The sequence below is a fragment of the Symphalangus syndactylus genome, chromosome 13, assembly GCF_028878055.3.
Source record: "Symphalangus syndactylus isolate Jambi chromosome 13, NHGRI_mSymSyn1-v2.1_pri, whole genome shotgun sequence".
Classification (NCBI taxonomy): domain Eukaryota; kingdom Metazoa; phylum Chordata; class Mammalia; order Primates; family Hylobatidae; genus Symphalangus; species Symphalangus syndactylus.
Genome location: NC_072435.2, coordinates 37,329,657 through 37,351,743, shown reverse-complemented (window position 1 = coordinate 37,351,743; position 22,087 = coordinate 37,329,657). Strand labels below are relative to the sequence as shown.

General features: G+C 53.6%; 1 protein-coding gene across 5 annotated transcripts; it reads left to right on the top strand.

The window, feature by feature from the left end:
* Positions 1 to 1,800: 1,800 nt before the first annotated feature.
* SPC24 (SPC24 component of NDC80 kinetochore complex) lies at positions 1,801 to 12,034 on the top strand. Of its 5 annotated transcripts, none has more exons than XM_055238562.2 (5): positions 1,801 to 2,001; positions 8,284 to 8,428; positions 9,396 to 9,500; positions 9,616 to 9,640; positions 11,105 to 12,034. In XM_055238562.2, exons 1-5 carry the CDS (start codon positions 1,842 to 1,844, stop codon positions 11,195 to 11,197), a joined length of 528 nt encoding a protein of 175 aa, XP_055094537.1. In that variant the 5' UTR covers positions 1,801 to 1,841; the 3' UTR covers positions 11,198 to 12,034. The 5 variants fall into 5 exon arrangements, with proteins under 5 accessions (XP_055094537.1, XP_055094536.1, XP_055094538.1 ...); XM_055238561.2 differs by having other exon boundaries at positions 9,616 to 9,692; positions 11,256 to 11,627; XM_055238563.2 differs by having other exon boundaries at positions 9,616 to 9,692; positions 11,105 to 11,627.
* Positions 12,035 to 22,087: the final 10,053 nt, after the last annotated feature.

Genomic DNA, 22,087 nt, shown 5'->3' with positions numbered 1-22,087 from the left:
GGATCACCTGAGCCACTGCACTTCAGCCTGGGGGACTGAACAAGACCCCGTCTCAAAAAAAATGAGGGAAGAAAAGAAGGCCAGGCACAGTGGCTCACGCCTGTAATCCCAGCACTTTGGAAGCCTGAGGCAGGTGTATCACCTGAGGTTGAGAGTTTAAGACCAGGCTGACCAACATGGAGAAACCCCGTCTCTACTAAAAATACAAAATTAGCTGGGCATGGTGACGCATGCCTGTAATCCCAGCTACTTGGGAGGCTGAGGCAGGAGAATCACTTGAACCTGGGAGGTGGAGGTTGCAGTGAGCTGAGATTGCGCCATTGCACTCCAGCCTGGGCAACAACAGCGAAACTCTGTCTCAAGAGAAAAAAAAAAAAAAAAAAAGAAAGAAAAAAAAACATAGGAAAGCAATGAGATGTTCTTTAGGTGGTGGCACACGTAAAAATGATGCCACACCAGGCACGGTGGCTCACGCCTATAATCCCAGCACTTTGGGAGCCTGAGGCAGGCAGATCACGAGGTCAGGAATTTAAGACCAACCTGGCCAACATAGTAAAACCCCGTCTCTACTAAAAATACAAAAAATCAGCTAGGCGCCGTGGCGGACACCTGTAATCCCAGCTACTCGGGGGGCTGATGCAAGAGAATGCCTTGAACCCGGGAAGCGGAGGTTGTAGTGAGCTGAGATCGTGCCATTGCACTCCAGCCTGGGCAACAGAGTGAGACTCCGTCTTAAAAAAAAAAAAAAAAAAAAAAAAAAAACCAGAGAGAAAGAAAAAAAAGATGCCATCTTAACATCTTAACTGTTTCTTGCAGAAATACCAGTGTCTAGCACGGAACCAGCACCTTAGAGTCAGCACTGATCTTTTCTTTGTGTTTTGTTTTGTTTTGTTTTGTTTGTTTTGTTTTGTTTTGTGACAGGCTAGTCTCAAACTCCAGGGCTCAAGCAATCCTCCTGTCTTAGCCTTCCAAAGAGCTGAGACTTACAGGCATGAGCCACTGCACCCAGCTACATGCTAGGATTCTATGTATGTTTCATTAAACAACTATATAGCACCTACTGAATAGCAGATACTATCACACCAGGCTGGGCTCGGTGGCTCACACCTGTAATCCCAGCACTTTGGGAGGCGGAGGCAGGAGGGTTGCTGGAGGCCAGGAGGTCGAAGATGCAATGAGCTATGATTGTGCCACTGCACTTCAGCCTGGGTGACACAGCAATACCTTGTCTCTAAAAAAAAAGTAATAAGAATTCTCACGTCAACGCTGACATAGGCACTAGTATGACCCTCATTTTACTAAGAAGGAAAGTACTGCACAGAGGGTGAAGTCTGTCCAGGGTAACACAGCTAGTAAGTGGCAACGCTGGGATTCGAACCCAGTAAATCTGGCTGCAGACGCCATTTTGCTATGCAGCCTCTCATAGAATCTACTTATTCTCTATGCTTATTGTGTATCCCACGCACACACTGTAGGATGTAAGTTCCAGGAGAAGCTGCTCGCTGCTTCGCCCTTAGAACCCCGCCCTGCACACAGCAGGCGCTCGACCTATGGAGAAATAAACAGCCGCTTTCTCTGCCGCGCAGGCGCATCGGGAAGGATAACGGAGCCTCCCCCTTCTTATGCCGATTGGTCATCGCCGATGACTGACGGAGGAGTGGTCGCAGGCGCACCAGGCCAGACCCAAGGCAGCTTAGCCCATTCTAAGACCCTGTTCCCTATGCCTATTGGCCATTGCTTATGACTGACGTATCAAAAAGTCCAATGGAAAGCAACCTCTTCGGGAAGAGGGCGGGCCCCGCGGGCAGTCAAATTTGCGCGGGTTGGGGCCTGGCGTAGTCATGGCCGCCTTCCGCGACATAGAGGAGGTGAGCCAGGGGCTGCTCAGCCTGCTGGGCGCCAACCGCGCGGAGGCGCAGCAGCGACGGCTGCTGGGGCGCCACGAGCAGGTGGTGGAGCGGCTGCTGGAAACGCAAGACGGTGCCGAGAAGCAGCTGCGAGGTGAGGGCTGGAGCGTGGGCGCGGGCCCACGGGGGACGGGGCCCGGGTGCTGGGAGGGGGCGACCAGGCCGACCTCAAAACCCCTTCTTTCCTGGACTCTCCCATCTCCTGTCCTATCCCCCCTGGGACGGCCCTCTCTGAGCCTTAGTTTCGCCATCTGAGAAATCGGCTTTATGACAGCAACCATCCCCCACCCCCCAGGGGTTTAGTGGTAAATATAGGAGCCTGGAGGGGTTGGCCCCTTCTGAGCGCTCTGTGAGCAGGAGCTGGGGGTCTCAGCGTTTGAATTGGGGCTCAGGAGTCAAAGCTCCGGGTTTGAATCCTAGCAGTCATCTCCATGTCCACTGTGAGACTTGAGGTGAGTTTCTTAACTTCTCTGTGCCTCAGCTTCCTTACTTGTCAAATGGTTGTGACAATAGCCCATCCCTTCTTCGTGAAGGCGTTCAGATGTTTTATGGAGCATCTGCTGCTGCCAGGCCCTGGGCTCACCACAACGTCCGCCTCCCGGGTTCCAGCTATTCTCCTGCCTCAGCCTCCTGAGTAGCTGGGATTACAGGCGCTTGCCACCACACCCGGCTAATTTTTGTATTTTTGGTAGAGATGGGGTTTCACCACGTTGGCCAGGCTGGTCTCAAACTCCTGACCTCAGGTAATCTGCCTGCCTCGGCCTCCCAAAGTACTGGGACTGCAGACATGAGCCACTGTGCCCGGCCCATCTTCACTATTTTTAACTGCACAGTTCAGTGACCTTAAGCACATTCACACTGCTGTGCAACCATCATCACCATCATTGATCTCCAGAACTTTCTCACCTTTCCAAACTGAAGCTCTGTCCCCATGAAACACTCACTCCCCATCCCCTTCTCAGACCCTGGCACCCACCAGGGTTCTACTTTCTGTCTCAAATTTGACTCCTCTAGGAACCTCACAGAGGAATTGTACAATATCTACCCTTCATAGTGGAATCATACAATATCTACCCTTTTGTGTCTGGCTTATTTCATAGAGCATAATGTCCTCCAGGTTCATCCGTGTCATAGCCTGTGTCAGAATTTCCTTTCATTTTGTGTACTTATTGTGAGACAGACTCTCGCTCCATTACCCCGGCTTGAATGCAGTGGTGTGATCTTGGCTCACTGCAACCTCTGCCTCCCAGACTTAAGTGATCCTCCCACCTCAGCCTCCCAAGTAGCTGAGAACACACTTATGCGCCACCATGCCCGGCTAATTTTTGTATTTTTAGTAGAGATAGGGTTTCACCATGTTGGCTAGGCTGGTCTTAAACTCCCAGCCTCAAGTGTTCGCCCGCCTCAGCCTCCCAAAGTGCTGGGATGACAGGAGTGAGCCACTACGCCCGGCCGGAATTTCCTTCCATTTTAAAGCTGAGTCATATTCCATGATATAGAAGGATGGACCGCATTGTGTTTATTCATTCATCAATCCATGGGCACTTGGGTTGTATCCACCTTTTGGCTGTGTTGAATAACGCTGCTATGAACACGGATGCCCAAATATCTCTTCAAGACTGTATTTTTTTTTTTCCTTGAGACGGAGTCTCGCTCTGTCACCCAGGCTGGAGTGCAGTGGCGCGATCTCGGCTCACTGCAAGCTCCATCTCTTGGGTTCACGCCATTCTCCTGCCTCAGCCTCCCGAGTAGCTGGGACTACAGGTGCTCGCCACTGCGCCTGGCCACCATATTTTCTTTTCTTTTTTTTTTTTTTTTCCCAAGACAGTCTTACTGTGTCACTCAGGCTGGAGTACAGTGGCGAGATCTCTGCTCACTGCAACCTATGCCTCCCGGGTTCAAGCAATTCTCCTGCCTCAGCCTGCCAAGTAGCTGGGATTACAGGCACGTGCCAACACGCCCAGCTAATTTTTGTATTCTTAGTAAAGACGGGGTTTCACCATGTTGGCCAGGCTGGTCTTGAACTCTTGACCTCGTGATCCGCCTGCCTCGGTCTCCCAAAGTGCTGGGAATATAGGCATGAGCCACTGCACCCAGCCCAAGACTCTATTTTTTTTATTTTTTTGAGACGGAGTCTTGCTCTGTCACCCAGGCTGGGTTGCAGTGGCGCGATCTTGGCTCACTGCGAGCTCCGCCTCCCAGGTTCACACCATTCTCCTGCCTCAGCCTCCCGAGTAGCTGGGACTACAGGCACCCGCCACCACGCCCAGCTAATTTTTTTTTGTATTTTTTTTTTTTTTTGGTAGAGACAGGGTTTCACCATGTTAGCCAGGATGGTCTCGATCTCCTGACCTCGTGATCCACCCGCCCTGACCTCCCAAAGTGCTGGGATTACAGGCGTGAGCCACCGGGCCCAGCCAAGACTCTATTTTCAATTCTTTTTTGTATTCAGCCAGAATCAGATCAAATGGTAATTCAAAGTTTGATTTCTGAGGAACCGCCATACAGTTCTCCCTGACAGGTGCAGTGCCAGGGGTTTCGGATGTCTTATACAGTCACATTTTATGAGGAGGCCTGGGCTGATCCTTGATTGGCCTATGGAGCCAGTCCACGGGGTGGCTCAGGAACAGTGTTCCTGGTAGCGTTGATTGCAAATGCAAAGGTCAGGAGGTGAGAATGAACTTGGCGAGCAGAAGATGAGCTAAGCAGCCGCCTGACTGCCAGGCCTGGTGAGCGCCCAGGAGGAGTCTGAATATTATCCTGAGTGTGATGTCCCAGGCAGGCTCTTCCCTCCTTCCCTCTTCCTTCTTCCACCCCTCCATTAACTCCCCCTCCTTTGATGGCTTGAGGAGAAAGGTGTGACTCAGCCAGCCTGGCTGTTAGCAGAATGGATGAATCTGGGGCCAAGAAAACTGACAGTCAGGATCCAGGGATCCTGGGCTTTGGGTCAAACAGATCCAGTTCACATCCTAGGTTTGGAGCTCTGTACCTGTGGGTGAGTCACTGAACTTCTCTGTCTCTGGACCTGTTTTTCATGTTGCAGATGCGGGGCAGAGGAGTTAAAGTACACCCTCAGGCTGGGTGTGGTGGCTCACGCCTGTCTTCTCAACATTTTGGGAGGCCGAGGTGGGTGGATCACTTGAGGACAGGAGTTAAAGACCAGCCTGGTCAACATGGTGAAACTCGGTCTCTACTAAAATTACAAAAATTAGCTGGCCGTTATGGCGCATGCCTGTAATCCCAGCTACTCGGGAGGCTGAGACTGGAGAATTGCTTGAAACTGGGAGGTGGAGGCTGCAGTGAGCCGAGGTCACACCACTGTATTCCAGCCTGGACTGTCTCAGAAAAATAGGCCAAGCATGGTGGCTCATGCCTGTAATCCCAACACTTTGGGAGGCTGAGGCGAGCAGATCACCTGGGGTCAGGAGTTCAAGACCAGCCTGGCCAACATGGTGAAACCCTGTCTCTACTAAAAATAAGAAAATTAGCCAGGCATGGTGGCACATGCCTGTAATCCCAGCTACTCAGGAGGCTGAGGCAAGAGAATAGCTTGAGCCCGGGAAGCAGAGGTTGCAGTGAGCTGAGATCGTGCCACTGCACTCCAGCCTGGGCAACAGAGCAAGACTCTGTCTCAAAAATAATAATAAAATAAAAGTTTAAAAAAAAAAAAAAAAAGGGCCGGGTGCGGTGGCTCACACCTGTAATCCCAGCACCTTGGGAGGCCGAGGCGGGCAGATCACAAGGTCAGGAGTTCTAGACCAGCCTGGCCAACATGGTGAAACCCCGTCTCCAGTAAAAATATAAAAATTAGCCAGGCGTTGTGGTGGGTGCCTGTAATCCCAGCTACTCAGGAGGCTGAGGCAGGAGAATCACTTGAACCTGGGAGGCGGAGGTTGCAGTGAGCTGAGACCGTGCCGTTGCACTGCAGCCTGGGTGACAGAGCAAGACTCCATCTTTAAAAAAAAAAAAAAGTATCCCTTCAGAGAGCTGTGTGAGAATATGTCAAGTAGGAACACCTTATAATGAGCAGCCATGGGGTAAAGATGACTACTCAGGGAAGAATTCAAGAAGACTTGGTTGACCTTCGGGAGGGCGGACAGACAGCGGGTGGGAAGGCTGTGTGAGCCAGCCAGAGCCTCAGCTGTCCTAACAGGAAATCAGCAGGCACCATCCGAACCAGACCCATCAAGAAATAGCAGCATAAGCAAGTTACTTAGAAATGTGGAGGCCAGTGCCAGAGAAAACAGCTAAAACTTGAAAGTGGCTGCTTCAGAGGGGCGGAGAGGCTTGGAGAAGGGTGTGTGCGTGTGTGTTTATGTTTGCAGAACTATATACATGTCATACTGTGATTAAAAATAACTTAATGTAAGTTTCTGAAACTTAAACATGGGCCTTTTGGGAAGCCTTTTTTTTTTTTTTTTTTTTTTTTTTGAGAGAGAGTCTGGCTCTGTCGCCCAGGCTGGAGTTCAGTGGCGTAATCTCAGCTCACTGCAAGCTCCGCCTCCCGGGTTCCCGCCATTCTCCTGCCTCAGCCTCCTGAGTAGCTGGGACTACAGGCGCCCGCCACCACACCCAGCTAGTTTTTTGTATTTTTAGTAGAGACAGGGTTTCACCATGTTAGCCAGGACTGTCTCGATCTCCTGACCTCATGATCCACCCTACTCGGCCTCCCAAAGTGCTGGGATTACAGGCGTGAGCCACCGCTCCCGGCCTGGGCATTTAATCTGCATTCTCTGAGTTGGCAGGTTTCTAGGAAGGAACAGTAGCCATCTTTGTTTTGTTTTGTTTTGATTTGGGTTTTTGAGAAAGGGTCTGTCTCTGTCACCCAGGCTGGAGTGCAGTGGCACAGTGACAGCAATTATGGCTCACTGCAGCCTCAACTTCCCTGGTTCAGGTGATCCTCCCATCTCAGCCTCCCAAGTAGGTGGGACTACAGGTGCACACCACAATGCCCAGCTAATTTTTTGTATTTTTAGTAGAGATGGAGTTTTGCCACATAGCCCAGGGTGGTCTCAAACTCCTGTCCAAGCGATCCTTCCGCCTTGGCCTCTCAAAGTGCTGGGATTCCAGGCATGAGCCACTGTGCCCAGCCACCAGTAGCCTTTTTGTTTTTTTTTCAGACGGAGTCTTGCTCTGTCACCCAGGCTGGAGGGCAGTGGCGCGATGTCGGCTCACCATGACCTCCGCCTCCCAGGTTCAAGTGATTCTCCTGCCTTGGCCTCCCAAGTAGCTGGGATTACAGGCATGTGCCACCATGCCCGGCTAATTTTGTATTTTTAGTAGAGATGGGGTTTCTCCACGTTGGTCAGGCTGGTCTCGAACTCCTGACCTCAGGTGATCTGCCTCGGCCTCCCAAAGTGCTGGGATTACAGGTGTGAGCCACCACACCTAGCCTTTTTTTTTTTTTCTTTTTGAGATGGAGTTTCCTTAGCCGCCCCCCAGGCTGGAGCGCAGTGGCACGATCTCAGCTCACTGCAGCCTCCACCTCCTGGGTTCAAGTGATTCTCCTGTCTCAGCCTCCCAGGTAGCTAGGATTACAGGCACCTGCCACCACACCTGGCTAATTTTTTATGTTTTTAATAATGACGGGGTTGCTGTGCGCAGTGGCTCACGCCTGTAATCCCAGCACTTTGGGAAGCTGAGGCGGGTGGATCACGAGGTCAGCAGTTTGAGACCAGCCTGACCAACATGGTGAAACCCCGTCTCTACTAAAAATACAAAAAATTAGCTGGGGGTCGTGGCAGGCGCCTGTAATCCCAGTGACTTGGGAGGCTGAGGCAGGAGAATCACTTGAAACTGGAAGGAGCAGGTTGCAGTGAGCCAAGATTGTGCCACTGCACTCTAGCCTGGGCAATAAGAGAAAAACTCCGTCTCAAAAAAAAAAAAAAAAAAAAAAAAGACAGGATTTTACCATGTTGACCAGGCTGGTCTCGAACTCCTGATCTTAGGTGATCTGCCCACTTCGGCCTCCCAAAGTTCTGGGATTACAGGTGTGAACCACCATGCCCAGCCTAATTTTTTTTAGTTTTGTAGAGATGGGATCTCCCTATGTTGCCCAGGCTTGAACTCTTGGCCTCAAGCGATCCTCCTGCCTCAGGCTCCCAAAGTGCTGGGATTACAGGCATGAGCCACCATGCCTGGCCGGCTATTTTGTTATATTTTAGGTGTGTGAAGAAGGACAAGGTTTTATTTTTGGTGTATTTAAATGTGTTTTGGTGAAACAGTAGTTGTACAAGTTGCCAGTAGAACTCTCTGGACACAGGGCTGCAGACAAGAAGGGGCATGTTTCTTGCCAGTGGAGGTGGCGAACCACCTTCTCTCTGCTCTCCTTGGGGAAGGACAGACCCTAGGGAGCCTGCTTCTCTCCACCCTGCAGAGATCCTCACCATGGAGAAGGAAGTGGCCCAGAGCCTTCTCAACTCGAAGGAGCAGGTGCACCAGGGAGTCATGGCGCTGCAGCAGCTGGAAGCCGCGCTTCAGGAGGCTGGGGAGGAGGACACCCGTCTGAAGGCCAGCCTCCTATATCCTTTTCTGCTAGAGGGTCAGCCTTGCTAGAAAACACACATAGGGCCAGGCACAGTGGCTCACGCCTGTAATCCCAGCACTTTGGGAAGCCCAGGTGGGAGGATCACTTGATCCCAGGAGTTGGAGACCAGCCTGGACAACAGAGACCCTGTCTCTACAAAATTAAAAAAATTAGGCCGGGTGCGGTGGCTCACGCCTGTGATCCCAGCACTTTGGGAGGCCGAGGTGGGTGGATCACAAGGTCAGGAGTTCGAGACCATCCTGGCTAACACAGTGAAACCCCATCTCTACTAAAAATACAAAAAAAATTAGCCAGGCGTGGTACCAGCAGGAGAATGGCGTGAGCCCGGGAGGCGGAGCTTGCAGTGAGCCGAGATCATGCCACTGCACTCCAGCCTGGGCAACAGAACAAGACTCTGTCTCAATCAATCAATCAATAAGCTGGGCATGGTGGTACACGCCTGTAGTCTCAGCTACTTGGGAGGCCGAGGTGGGAGGATTACTTGGGCCTGGGAGATTGAGGCTGCACTCCAGCATGGGTGACAGAGCAACACCCTGTCTCAAAAAAAAAAAGACCAGGCGTGGTGGCTCACACCTGTAATCCCAGCACTTTGGGAGGCTGAAGCAGACAGATCACTTGAGGTCAGGAGTTTGAGACCAGCCTGGCCAACATGGTGAAACCCTGTCTCTACTAAAAATACAAAAATTAGCAGGGCATGGTGGTGTTCGCTTGTAATCCCAGCTACTCGGGAGGCAGGGGCTCCAGAATCACTTCAACCTGGGAGGCAGAGGTTGCAGTGAGCTGAAATCGTGCCACTGCACTCCAGCCTGGGTGACAAGGCAAAACTCTGACTCAAAGAAGAAAGTGTGCGTAGATAGAGCCAAGATGCTGGGCCTCCCAGCTGCAGTTAGCGCAGGGGCAGCCCTCTCTCGAAAGCCGGGGTCCTTAATGACATGCCCTACTCAGCTCACCAGAGAGCTGGAAGAGCTCAAGGAGATTGAGGTGGATCTGGAGCGACAGGAGAAGGAGGTCGACGAGGACACGACAGTCACAATCCCCTCGGCCGTGTAGGTTCTGCCAAAACGTGTGCCTGCCTGTGCCTCCTTGTGTAGTCCGGCTCTTGGTTGAAGTTGGTGCTGGGTAACTTTCTTTCTTTTTTTTTTTTTTTGTCTTCCTGTACAGGTACGTGGCTCAACTTTACCACCAAGTTAGTAAAATTGAGTGGGATTATGAGTGTGAGCCAGGGATGATCAAAGGCAGTATCCTTTTTGGGGAGCTGTTTTAACTCTTGTGCACTGTAGGTAGGGACGTAAAATGGTGCATAGCAGGACCCTGTAAAAATTAGCCGGGTGTGGTAGTGTGCATCTGTAGTCCCAGCTACCTGGGAGGCTGAGGTGGGAGGATCACTTGAGGCCAGGAGTTTGAGACCAGCCTGGGTATCAGTGAGACCCCATGTCTATAATAAATATAGTAAAGTGTAGCAGGCCAAGCGTGGTGGCTCACGCCTGTAATCCCAACACTTTGGGAGGCCGAGGCAGGCAGAAGACCTGAGGCCAGGCGTGGTGGCATATGCCTGTAGTCCCAGCTACTCAGGAGGCTGAGGCACGAGAATCGCTTAACCCCAGGAGGCGGAGGTTGCAATGAGCTGAGATCGCACCACTGCACTCCAGCCTGGCCTACAGAATGAGACTTTGTCTCAAAAAAAAAAAAAAAAAAAAAGTAAAGGCAGTATCCTTTTCCCCGTGGGGTTGTGTGAGGGCCTGTGTGTCCTGGGCTTTCCTTACATCTGTGCCTCAGTCCATCACGGCCCCAGTGTGGCCCAGCCCATCCACCTGGACAGCACCCAGCTCTCCAGGAAGTTCATCAGCGACTACCTCTGGAGCCTGGTGGATACCGAGTGGTAGCCACGAGCCTCGTGGCTGCGTCTTGCACCCAGTGGGCATCTACCGTGGTCGGATCCGTTTCAAATGAAATGTGTGGACATAGTTTTATTTTTTATTTTATTTTATTTTTTTCGAGACAGAGTTTCACTCTTGTTGCCCAGGCTGGAGTGCAATGGCACGATCTCAGCTCACAGCAACCTCTGCCTCCTGGGTTCAAGCAATTCTCCTGCCTCAGCCTCCCAAGTAGCTGGGATTACAGGCACGCGCCACCATGCCCGGCTAATTTTTTGTATTTAGTAGAGATGGAGTTTCACCATGGTGGTTAGGCTGGTCTTGAACTCCTGACCTCAGGTGATCCACCCGCCCGCTTCAGCCTCCCAAAGTGCTGGGATTACAAGCATGAGCCACCGTGCCCAGCTAGACTTCTTCCTTTTTTTTTTTTTTTTGAGACGGAGTCTCACTCAGTCGCCCAGGCTAGAGTGCAGTGGCGCGATCTCAGCTCACTGCAAGCTCCACCTCCTCCCAGGTTCACACCATTCTCCTGCCTCAGCCTCCTGAGTAGCTGAGACTACAGGCACCTGCCACCACGCCCGGCTACTTTTTTGTATTTTTAGTAGAGACAGAGTTTCACCATGTTAGCCAGGATGGTCTCGATCTCCTGAGTTTGTGATCCACCCGCCTTGGCCTCCCAAAGTGCTGGGATTACAGGCGTGAGCCACTGCGCCCGGCCTTTTTTTTTTTTTTTTTTTTTTTTATTGGATTTGTTTTTCTCCTGATTTCGGCCTCAGCTCCTAGAGTGGCCTCAGCTAGGTAACCAACGGGAGTCAACTTATCTATGCCAGACCTGCAATTTCAGATCTGTGACAGGATGGGACAAATGACACCGTGGTATTCAATGACAGCTCCCAGATATTTCAAGGTTGGCCCTTATTCATTCAGGGGGTATGTTTGAGTGCCACAGTGTGCCCAGACTCTGCTAGGCACTAGAGAGACAAGATACGAGTGACGTGGATCTCCTCCCACTGCTGACGGTGGAACCAACACAGAAGCAGACAAGACTCTAGAACCAGAGAGAGGTCCAGATTGCGACAGGAGCCACACCAGAGTGTGCAGGCTTCATGGAGGACAGAAGCGACTTTTGTGCCAGGACTTAAAAAGATAAGGAGGCCAGGTGTGGTGGCTCATGCCTGCAATCCTAGCACTGTAGGAGGCAGAGGCGGGCAGATCACTTGAGCCCAGGAGTTGGAGACCAGCCTGGGGAACATGGCAAGACCCCATCTGTACAAAAAAATTAAAAAATTTGGCCTGGCACGGTGGCTCATGCCTGTGATCCTAGCACTTTGGGAGTTAAAACACAACACTTCCCAGCCGCCCTTGTGGTTAAGGTCCGGTTAGTGAAATGTACGTGGAGTTACGTGACACTTCTAGAAGGATTCTTAAAAGACAAGTACACCCTTTCTTCCCCCTTCCTATTTCCCGGAATGTGGGTGTGATGGCTGGAGCCCTAGCAGTCATACTGCCACATGTACGGATGAGTGCAGTCCCTTAGGGATGACAGGAGCCTGGTTCCCTGATGATGGCAGAGCCAGATATCAGCACAGACTTATTTAAATGGGGGAGAGAAGGGGGAGAACCAATCTCAACTTCTACCTTGTGTAAGCTGTGTTTTTGGGGGTTTTCTATGACAGATACCAAAATAAACCCTAACTGAACATGTACTCCAGTCCAGGGCCGGCCAATCAATGTGTTCATCATTCTCCCATCCTCGGTGTTTTGGGTACCGCTAAGGAAAGGAGGCGTGCACACCACCTGCCTGCCTGAGGGAGGAGAGAGGGAGGTGGGGTCCCACCGACACAGTTGTCCCCGAATACAGCTTTGCCCTTGGATGTGTCAGTTACGTGAACTTGGGCTTGGGTTTCATCATGTCCCTTTCCACGACTGAACTTAAATGCAGTTCTTAATCAGAGAGGGGCGTTTTTAGGCAGAGGGAACAGTAAGCTTTAACAGCATCTGGTGGTGCATGCCTGTAGTCCCAGCTACGTGGGAGGCTGAGGCAGGAGGATCACTTGAGCCTGGGAGGTTGAGGCTGCAGTGAGCCATGGCAGTGTCACTGCACTCCAGCCTGGGTGAGAGTGAGACCCTGTCTTAGAAAGGGGCCAGGTGTTGTGGCTCATGCCTGTAATCCCAGCACTTTGGGAGGCTGAGGGGGCAAATCACTTGAGTCCAGGAATTCGAGACCAGCCTGGGCAACATCGCGAAACCCCATCTCTACTAAGAAAAAAATAAATTAGCTGGGCATGGTGGTGCCTGCCTGTATCCCCCGCTACTCGGGGGCCTGAAGTGAGAGGATCGCTTGAGCCCGGGAAGTTGCTGTGTTGAGCTACGACTGCGCCACGGCACTCCAGCCCGGGTGACAAAGTGAGACCCTGTGTCAACAAAAAAAAGGGGGCCGGGCACGGTGGCTCACGCCTGTAATCCCAACACTTAGGGAGGCCGAGGTGGGCGGATCACGAGGTCAGGAGATCGAGACCATCCTGGCTAATACGGTGAAACCCCGTCTCTACTAAAAATACAAAAAATTAGCCGGGCGTGATGGCGGGCACCTGTAATTCCAGCTACTCAGGAGGCTGAGGCAGGAGAATGGCGTGAATGCAGGCAGCAGAGTTCACAGTGAGCCGAGATCGAGCCACTGCACTCCAGCCTGGGCGACAGAGCAAGACTGTCTCAAAAAAAAAAAAAGAAGGGGCCAGGCATGGTGGCTCATGCCTGTAGTACCAGTAACTTTGGGAGGCCAAGGCAGGTGGGTCACCTGACATCAAGAGTTCAAGACCAGCCTGGCCAACATGGTGAAACCCCATCTCTACTAAAAATGCAAGTTAGCCAGGCATGGTGGTGGGCACCTGTAATCCCAGCTACTCTGGAGGCTGTGGCAGAAGACTCACTTGAACCCAGGAGGTGGAGGTTGCAGTGAGCCGAGATCGTGCCATTCCACTCCAGCTTGGACAACGAGTGAAACTCTGTCTCAAAAACAAAATTTTTTTAAAGGGATTTTTGAGTCTAGCCCTGAAATATCGGAAGTCTCAGTCCATTCGGCTTGCAAAGATTCTGAGAACGGCGGGCCTGGGTTTAGATGTGCAGTTAACTGTTCCTAGATGTCCTTGGGGCTGTTTTAATTCTCCAAGTTGGTGGGTTTTCTCTCTTTTCTTTTTTGAGATGGAGTCTAACTCTGTTGCCAAGGCTGGAGTGCAGTGGCATGATCTCGGCTCACTGCAGCCTCAGCCTCCTGGGCTCAAGCAAACCTCCCACCTCAGCCTCCCAAGCAGCTGGGACTACAGGTGCGTGCCACCGTGCCCAGGTAATTTTTGTACTTTTTGTAGAAATGAGATCTTGCTACGTTAACCAGGCTGGTCTCAAACTCCTGGGCTCAAGCGATACTCCCACTTCGGCCTCCCAAAGCACTGGGATTATAGGCATGGGTGACAGCGCCCGGCCGATTCTTTTATGTGACCTGAATTGGGAGCAGAGTCCTCTATTTGCACCCCTGACCCCCAAAGATCTGAAGACCTGAAGCAGAACAGAGCTTTTCCACCTCAGCTCTAGTGACAGTGGGCCGGCCGTTCTGTGTGTTGGGGGCCGTCCTGGGCGTCATAGAACAGTTAGCGTCATCCCTGGCCTCCACCCACCAAATGCCAGCAGCTCCCCCTCAGCCTTAACAACAGGAAATGTCTCCAGCTGTTGCCAGTGTCCCTTCGGGGAGGAAGTCACACACACAAAGCCTCTCGCCTGCCTTGAAGCCTCAGGCAGGGAGCAGTTTGCAAGTCAGGTGTCAGCGCCAGGGTTGGCTGAGCGCTGCTGTCACCTTCGCGGTCATTCCTTTCCCTCACACGGGACACGATGCCTCCACTGGCCGGTTCACCGGGGCAACTGTGGGCGCCGGGAGTGGAGTGGGCCCAGCCCACGCATGGCTGAGAGTCCTGGGGTGGGAGGATGGGCACGTCTCCCTCTCGTCCTGCGAACTGCAGCTCCGAGTGCCCTGGAGAGAAAGCAGGCATGGGGCAGGGGGGCCGCTGTGACAAGGGTTCTGGGAGCCCAGGCTTATCTGTACCCCTGACCTAGGGCCTGTGCTCCCCCACCCTGGGGTTGGCGCTCCCTCCCCACAGGAATGACCTGGCTTTGTTCCTGGAGGGGGCCAAGGAGCCATTGCCCTGCCTTGTCACTCCACATCCCCTCTACCCCAGCAACCTGGACCTCAGTTTCCCCAGGGAAGAGACGGTCCCATCAGGGGGCCTGTGCTGGGGCTCACAGAGGCCCTGTGCCCACCACCCACATCCCCATCCTTGTCCCCCCCAGGCAGGCCAAGGGTCCCCTCTATGGGGAGAGCAAGTGGGAGAGGAACACGGCCTGGTGGGGGCCCAGCAGGCGGGTTCCGGGAGATGCCTGATCTCCGGTGCCGGGAGAGGCCCCACTCCGCATGCCTGGCCCCTGACTCACTGCCCAGCGCTGGCTGGATGCCCGGGACAGCCTGAGGCCGGTGGCCTCCAGCCCCGCCCCCGTCCCACCCCCACCCCCATTTGTTCTCCCTCTGAGAGCTGCCCCTTCGGCCACCGGCTCTTTCCTGAATGATGGAGGCCGGCCAGAGGCTTGCTGATGGCTCAGCCCAGCCCTGCTGAGGTGGGAGTAAGGTTTCAGGCCCCAGGACACAGGGTTCCACACTAGTCCCTGCAGCACTGAGGCTCAGCCCCAGGACCATCCATTTTACAGATGGGGAAACTGAGGCACGCAGGACAAGGACCACCCTGGAGTCTGAACTTCAGCAGCGAAGCCCCCAAGCCTTCCCTAGGGGCAGGGTGATCTCACTCAGGACCAGGGGCAGCATGTGTATATCAGTAGCCCCTGGAGGATCATGCTGGCTTCTCAGATGGGAAGCAGCCCCTTTGAGGAGTCCACCCTGTGTCCAAAGCCACCCAGGTGAGAAGAGGCCAAGCCAGGGTGGGCACCCACACCTGCACCTGCTCGAGCTCCAGAGGGCGGCAGTGAGGCAGCCTGAAGCTCTAGCCACTTAGCCATTATTGGCAAGAGGTGTGCAGGTCATGAATTCACACCATGGCCAGCCCCCTGCTCATAACTGGTGTTTCTGGGGACGGGAGCCCAGGGGCTATGGAGTCTTGAGGCTGAACCCTTCCTCGGGCCCTAGTGCTCACTGGGTGGCTTCTCCTGAGGACTGGACTTGGGTACCTTTCCCCAGGACTCCTCAGCCCTGGCGGGGATAAAATGCATCCTCAGGCCAGTAGTGGGGGGCCACCCAGAGGGGCAGGCAGCTGGGAGCAGCTTGGGATGGCTGAGCATTTTTTTTTTTTTTTTTTTTTTAAGAGACAGGGTCTCACTCTGTTGCCTAGGCTGGAGTGCAGTGGTGCGATCACAGCCTCACTACAGCCTCGAATTCATCAGCTCAAACAGTCCTTCTGCCTCAGCCTCCTGAGTAGCTGGGGCCAAGCCTTTCACGCAACCCTCCTCTGGCCTGGCATTCAGTGCCCCTTCCCTGATAGTTCTGGACTAAGTGGTGGTCAAAGTTCTTCCCAGTTTACGGTTAAAAGAAATAGATCGTGGCCGGGCACGGTGGCTCACCCCTGTAATCCCAGCACTTTGGCAGGCTGAGGCAAGCAGATCACGAGGTCAGGAGTTCGAGACCAGCCTGGCCAAGATGGTGAAACCCCCATCTCTACTAAAAATACAAAAATTAGCTGGGCACGGTGGTGGGCACCTGTAATCCCAGCTACTTGGGAGGCTGAGGCAGGAGAATCGCTTGAACCCGTGAGGCGGAGGTTGCAGTGAGCCAAGATCATGCCACTGCACTCTAGCCTGGGTGACAGAGCAAGACTCTGTCTCAAAAAAAAAAAAAAAAAAAAAAGGAAGGAAGGAAAAGAAAAGAAAAGAAACAGATCTCAATGGAGCTTGCCTGTGCACAGGAAGTAAGTTTCCAAGGCTGGATTTGAACCCATGGTTGTCGGATCTGAAGTCTCAGTCTCTCTTCTAGGCTGGACAGGATGGGAGAGGCCAGGAAGACCAGTTTTGTGTCATTGGCATAACAGTGCTTGGGTTCCGGAGGGGACCCCCCTGAGGTCTGGGACTACAGCCTCCAGGCAACTCATCTAGGAATGTGGGCCACCCTGGTCCACTCTCACGGTGGCCCCACAGCCTCCGGTGGCCTCCCATTTTTTTTTTTTGAGATGGAGTCTTGCTTTGTCACCCAGGCTGGAGTGCAATGGTGTGGTCGCGGCTCACTGCAACCTCTGCCTCCCGGGTTCAAGTGATTCTCTTCCCTCAGCCTCCTAAGTAGCTGGGACTACAGGCACCTGCCATCACGCCCCGCTAATTTTTGTATCTTTTTTTTTTTTTGAGACGGAGTCTCGCACTTTCGCCTGGGCTGGAGTGCAGTGGCACAGTCTCGGCTCACTGCAAGCTCCGCCTCCCGGGTTCACGCCATTCTCCTGCCTCAGCCTCCTGAGTAGCTGGGACTACAGGCGCCTGCCACCATGCCCGGCTAATTTTTTTGTATTTTTAGTAGAGACGGGGTTTCACCATATTAGCCAGGATGGTCTCGATCTCCTGACCTTGTGATCCGCCGCCTCAGCCTCCCAAAGTGCTGGGATTACAGGCATGAGCCACCACGCCCGGCCAATTTTTGTATTTTTTTTAGTAAAGACGGGATTTCGCCATGTTGGCCAGGCTGGTCTGGAACTCCTGACCTCAGGTGATCCACCCACCTCGGCCTCCCAAAGTGCTGGGATTACAGCCACTGCACCTGGCTGGCCTCCCATATTTACTTAGAAATGTGAACTGGGCCAGGAGCTGTGGCTCACGCCTGTAATCCCAGCACTTTGGGAGGCCAAGGCAGGAAGATTGCTTAAACCGAGGAGTTCAAGACCAGCCTGGACAACACAGTGAGACTCCTGTCTCTACAAAAAAAAACTAAAAAATTAGCCAGGCATGGTGGTGTGCACTCATAGTCCTGGCTAGTTGGGAGGCTGAGGTGGGAGGATTGCCTCAACCCTGGGAGGTCAAGGCTGCAGTGAGCTAGGATTGCACCACTGCACTCCAGCCTGGGTGACAAAGCAAGACCATGTCTCAAAAAAAAAAAAAAAAAAAAAGAGGGGAGGGGAGCGGGGGGGAAGAAAGAAGGAAGGAAGGGGCCGGGCGCGGTGGCTCACGCTTGTAATCCCAGCACTTTGGGAGGCCGAGGCGGGCGGATCACGTCAGATCGAGACCACGGTGAAACCCCGTCTCTACTAAAAATACAAAAAAATTAGCTGGGCATGGTGGCGGGCGCCTGTAGTCCCAGCTACTCGGAGAGGCTGAGGCAGGAGAATGGCATGAACCTGGGAGGCGGAGCTTGCAGTGAGCCGAGATTGCGCCACTGCACTCCAGCCTGGACGACAGAGCGAGACTCCGTCTCAAAAAAAAAAAAAAGGAAGGAGGGAAGGAAGGAAGGAAGGAGAGAAAGGAGAGGAGGGGGAGAAGAAAAGCCGGTGTGGTGGCTCACGCCTGTAATCCCAACACTTCTGGAGGCCGAGGTGGGGCGGATTGCTTGAGGTCAGGAGTTCAAGACCAGCTCGGCCAACATGGTGAAACCCCATCTTTACTAAAAATATAAAAACTAGCCAGGCGTGGTGGTGCATGCCTGTAATCCCAGCTACTCAGGAGGCTAAGAGAATCTTTCGAACCCAGGAGGTGGTGGTTGCCTTGAGCCGAGATCGCACCACTGCACTCCAGCCTGGGTGACAGAGTGAGACTCTGTCAAAAAAAAAAAAAAAAAAAAAAAATGTGGCAGGGAGAGAGAGGGAGAGGGAGCAAAAAGAGAAAGAGAAAGAGGCCGGGTGCGGTAGCTCACGCCTGTAATTCCAGCACTTTGGGAGGCCGAGGTGGGTGGATCATGAGGTCAGGAGTTCGAGACTAGCATGGTGAAACCCTGTCTCTACTAAAAATACAAAAAAATTAGCCGGGCATGGTGGCGTGTGCCTGTAGTCCCAGCTACTCAGGAGGCTGAGGCAGGGGAATCACTTGAACCCGGGAGGCGGAGGTTGTGGTGAGCCGAGATCGTGCCACTGCACTCCAGCCTGGGCAACAGAGCGAGACTCCGTCTCCAAAAAAAAAAAAAGAGAAAGAAAAGAAGGAAGGAAGGGAGGGAGGGAGGAAGGAAGGAGAGAGAAAGGAAAGGAAAGGAAAGGAAAGGAAAGGAAAGGAAGGAAGGAAGGAAGGAAGGAAGGAAGGAAGGAAGGAAAGAAAGAAAGAAAAGAAAAGAGAAATGAGTACTGTAAGCCTGTGGCCCGCCAGGCCCTCCTTCATGGAGCCACACCCCAGTGGAGGCCACTGTGTCAGTTTTTCTACAGGTGGGTGGCAGAGCCAGGGCTTTAATCCGAGCTGAGTGCGTTCAGAGCTTGTGCTCTTAATCCCGACCCACAAATGAATGCTGTGGGGTGGTGGGGGGTGACGCTTTGTGGCTCTGTGGGAGGCCAAGGGAGGAGGTGTCATTTGTCACAGACTTGAGTCCCCAGGGGATAAAGGTGTGGACACTGTGAGCCAGGCAGGGGAAACTGGCATGAAGGAGACCGAGGGGGACGGCAGGAGGGCAGGGGTCCTTGATCACGCCAGGCCTGCAGTCCACAGGGCAATGTGGGGAGGATTTTCCGATTCCAAGACAAGCCCCAGCTCTGGGAGAAGGGAACCTGACATGGGCCCCTTGACACAGTGGCCCCGCCTGTCTAGGTGGCTGATGTCACTATTTACTTCCAAGCTCCCCGCTCCCCATCCCAGGAACAGCCCGAGAGCAGCCCAGCCCAGGGGAGGGACAGCTCCTGATGGAGCAGAAAGTTGCCAGGAAACCCCAGCGGCCGTGCTCAGTGGGGTGATGGGGACCAAGGACTCCCACTCAGAGCCCTCAGTGGCTTTTTTATTCCTTCATCATCACGGAAAATCACTGCCTGCAAGGGAGGAGGGTGCTGACCCCAGACTGGGAGGCGGGGAGGGGACTAGGCCAGGGCCAGCTGCAGGGCAGGGCAGCCTGCACCCCTCTCCCCACCTCCCTCTAGCAGCCGCGGCTCAGCCCAGAGGCTCCAGGCTGACTCACTGCAGACAGCTGTGGTCTGGGATGCCTCGGGCTGCTGGAAGGGAACGGCCTGGGGACAGGAGTGGGGGGACAGCAGGGGACACTAGTTGTGGGTGTCAGACTTGCTGGGAGTGGGACAAATTCCTCCCACCTTCCACCCTGTCCTGGCCAGAGCTGTTGAGCCTGCGGAGACAGGACAGGACCACTAGCCTGCAGGGGTGGCGTTCCCCAAGCTGCAGGCTGCCTCCAGCCCTGCAGGACAAGTGGGTGGGTGGGCGCTGAGCCTATAGACCAGGGAGCCAGCAGCGCATTTTACCAGGGCCCCGTTCTGAGCCAGAGAACTGGAACCGGCGAGGATCAGAATCCAGCCACAGTGACCCGAGCCTCCTATTTCTCTCTGTAAAATGGGCAGCTGTCACCCTCCCTCCCTTCGGTGACCATCAGGGCAGAACAATAGATTGTCAAGAAACTCTGAATGTCTGCATGTCTGTGTCACCCTCAAAGCCCTGGTACAGGCTCCCAATGCAGCAGCAAAGGCCGAATACCAGAACCTTCCATCACCTCTGGCCTCTCCTCTGGGCCATGCCCCACCCGTGCCGTGCTCCCAGTTCCCACACCTGCGTGGGGATGCACCCAGGTCCCGCCCACCCTCCCGTCTCAGTCTCAGGATCCTCGAGCTGCCACCCTCCAGGCCCTCCGGTTTTCCTGGCCATCCGAGCCCGCTTATCCTGTTTGCCACTTGGTTGAGCACCAATTTCGTCAATCAAGCAATTATCGAGCGCCCGTGTGCAGGCTCCGGGACGCTTCCTGTGTGGGCTGCTCCGTTTTCCCTCCCAGGGGCGTTTTGGAAGCTTCCCAAAACAAAAGGCGGAAGGCAGGAAGGAAGTGCCACCCTGTGGACACGGGAAAGATGACAGGCCCTGCCTTTGTCTCCAAGCGCCTGCGCAGCCCCATCCCGCCCCACTTCCAGAGCCCCCGGGGAGGGGGAGATGAGCTTTGTCTCCACTGTCAGGTGGGGAAACTGAGGCTCTGAGGTGCCCGTCACCCAGCGAGTCAGTGGCAGAGCCAGGATATGAACCCAGACGGCCAGGTCAGTCTGCTCTTTTTGGATTTTTGTTGTGTTTTGTTTTGTTTTTTGAGACAGAGTTTCGCTCTTGTTGCCCAGGCTGGAGTGCAATGGTGCAATCTCGGCTCACCGCAACCTCTTTCTCCCAGGTTCAAGTGATTCTCCTACCTCAGTCTCCTGAGTAGCTGGGATTACAGGCATGCGCCGCCACACCCAGCTAATTTTGTATTTTTAGTAGAGATGGGGTTTCTCCATGTTGGTCAGGCTGGTCTCAAACCCCCAACCTCAGGTGATCCGCCCACCTTGGCCTCCCAAAGTGCTGGGCTCAAGAGATCCTCCCACCTCAGCCTCCCAAGTAGCTGGGACTACAGGTGTGCGCCATCGCATCCGGCTGGTAATTTTAAAACTTTTCTTGTTGTTGTTGTCCGTTTTTTTGACGCAGAGTCTCACTCTGTCAGGCTGGAGTGCGGTGGTGCGATCTTGGCTCAGTGCAACCTCAGCCTCCTGAGTTCAAGCGATTCTCTTGCCTCAGCCTCCCGAGTAGCTGGGATTACAGGCATGCGCCACCACACCCAACTAATTTTTGTATTTTTAATATAGGCGGGGTTTTGTCATTTTGGCCAGGCTGGTCTTGAATTCCTGACCTCTGATGATCCGCCTGCCTCAGCCTCCCAGAGTGCTGGGATTATAGGCATGAGCCACTGCGCCCAGAAATCTTAAAATGTCTTTTAGAGATGGGGTCTTGCTATGTTGCCCAGACTGCTCTTGAACTCCTGGGCTCAAGCAATCCTCCTGCCTTAGCCTCCCAAAGTGCTGGGATTACAGGCATGAGCCACGGTCCCCAGCCACATTTGTGGACCTAACCACCCCAGTGTCGTGTCACCCCTGGTCCAACCCTGTCCCTCCTTTGATCCACCCAGTAAGGCACCATTGCCTGAGCTTCATCAGCCTGTCTCTGTTGGGTTCAGCCCGTGGGAGGTACTGGTGGGAGATAGAGCCTGGAGCAGGGGACAGGCTGGGCTCTTCCCCGCCTCGCTCTGCCGGGGACCACGTCTGCAGCAGTTCTTTCCCTCCTGTGAGTTTCTGGCTCTCACCAGCTCCCAGGCTCCAGAAACCACGTCTTCCCTCTCCTGGTTTTGTGGTGGTGGCACTTTCTGCTGTTGCTTATTTCTGGGTTACTTCACTGTCCCCGTTTAATCTTGAACATTTTTTATGGCGCAATCTCGGCTCACTGCAACCTCCGCCTCCCGGGTTCAAGCGATTCTCCTGCCTCAGCTTCCCAAGTAGCTGGGATTACAGTCACCCGCCAGCATGCCCGGCTAACTTTTTTGTATTTTTAGTAGAGACAGTGTTTCACTATGTTGGGCGGGCTGGTCTCAAACTCCTGACCTCGTGATCCGCACACCTTGGCCTCCCAAAGTGTTGGGATTACAGGCGTGAGCCACCGCACCCTGCTTTTTTTTTTTTTATTGAGATGGTGTCTCGCTCTGTTGCCCAGTCTGGAGTGCAGTGGTGCAGGCATAGCTCACTGCAGCCTCAAAATCTTACCCTTTTTAGTAGAGACATGGTTTCACCATGTTGGCCAGGCTAGTCTCAAACTCC

Coding starts and splice junctions, on each gene's coding strand:
- SPC24 (XM_055238560.2), top strand. CDS start 1,842: ATGGCCGCCTTCCGCGACATAGAGGAGGTGAGCCAGGGGCTGCTCAGC. Junction 2,002..8,283: donor TGCCGAGAAGCAGCTGCGAG/GTGAGGGCTGGA, acceptor TCCACCCTGCAG/AGATCCTCACCATGGAGAAG. Junction 8,429..9,395: donor CGTCTGAAGGCCAGCCTCCT/ATATCCTTTTCT, acceptor GACATGCCCTAC/TCAGCTCACCAGAGAGCTGG.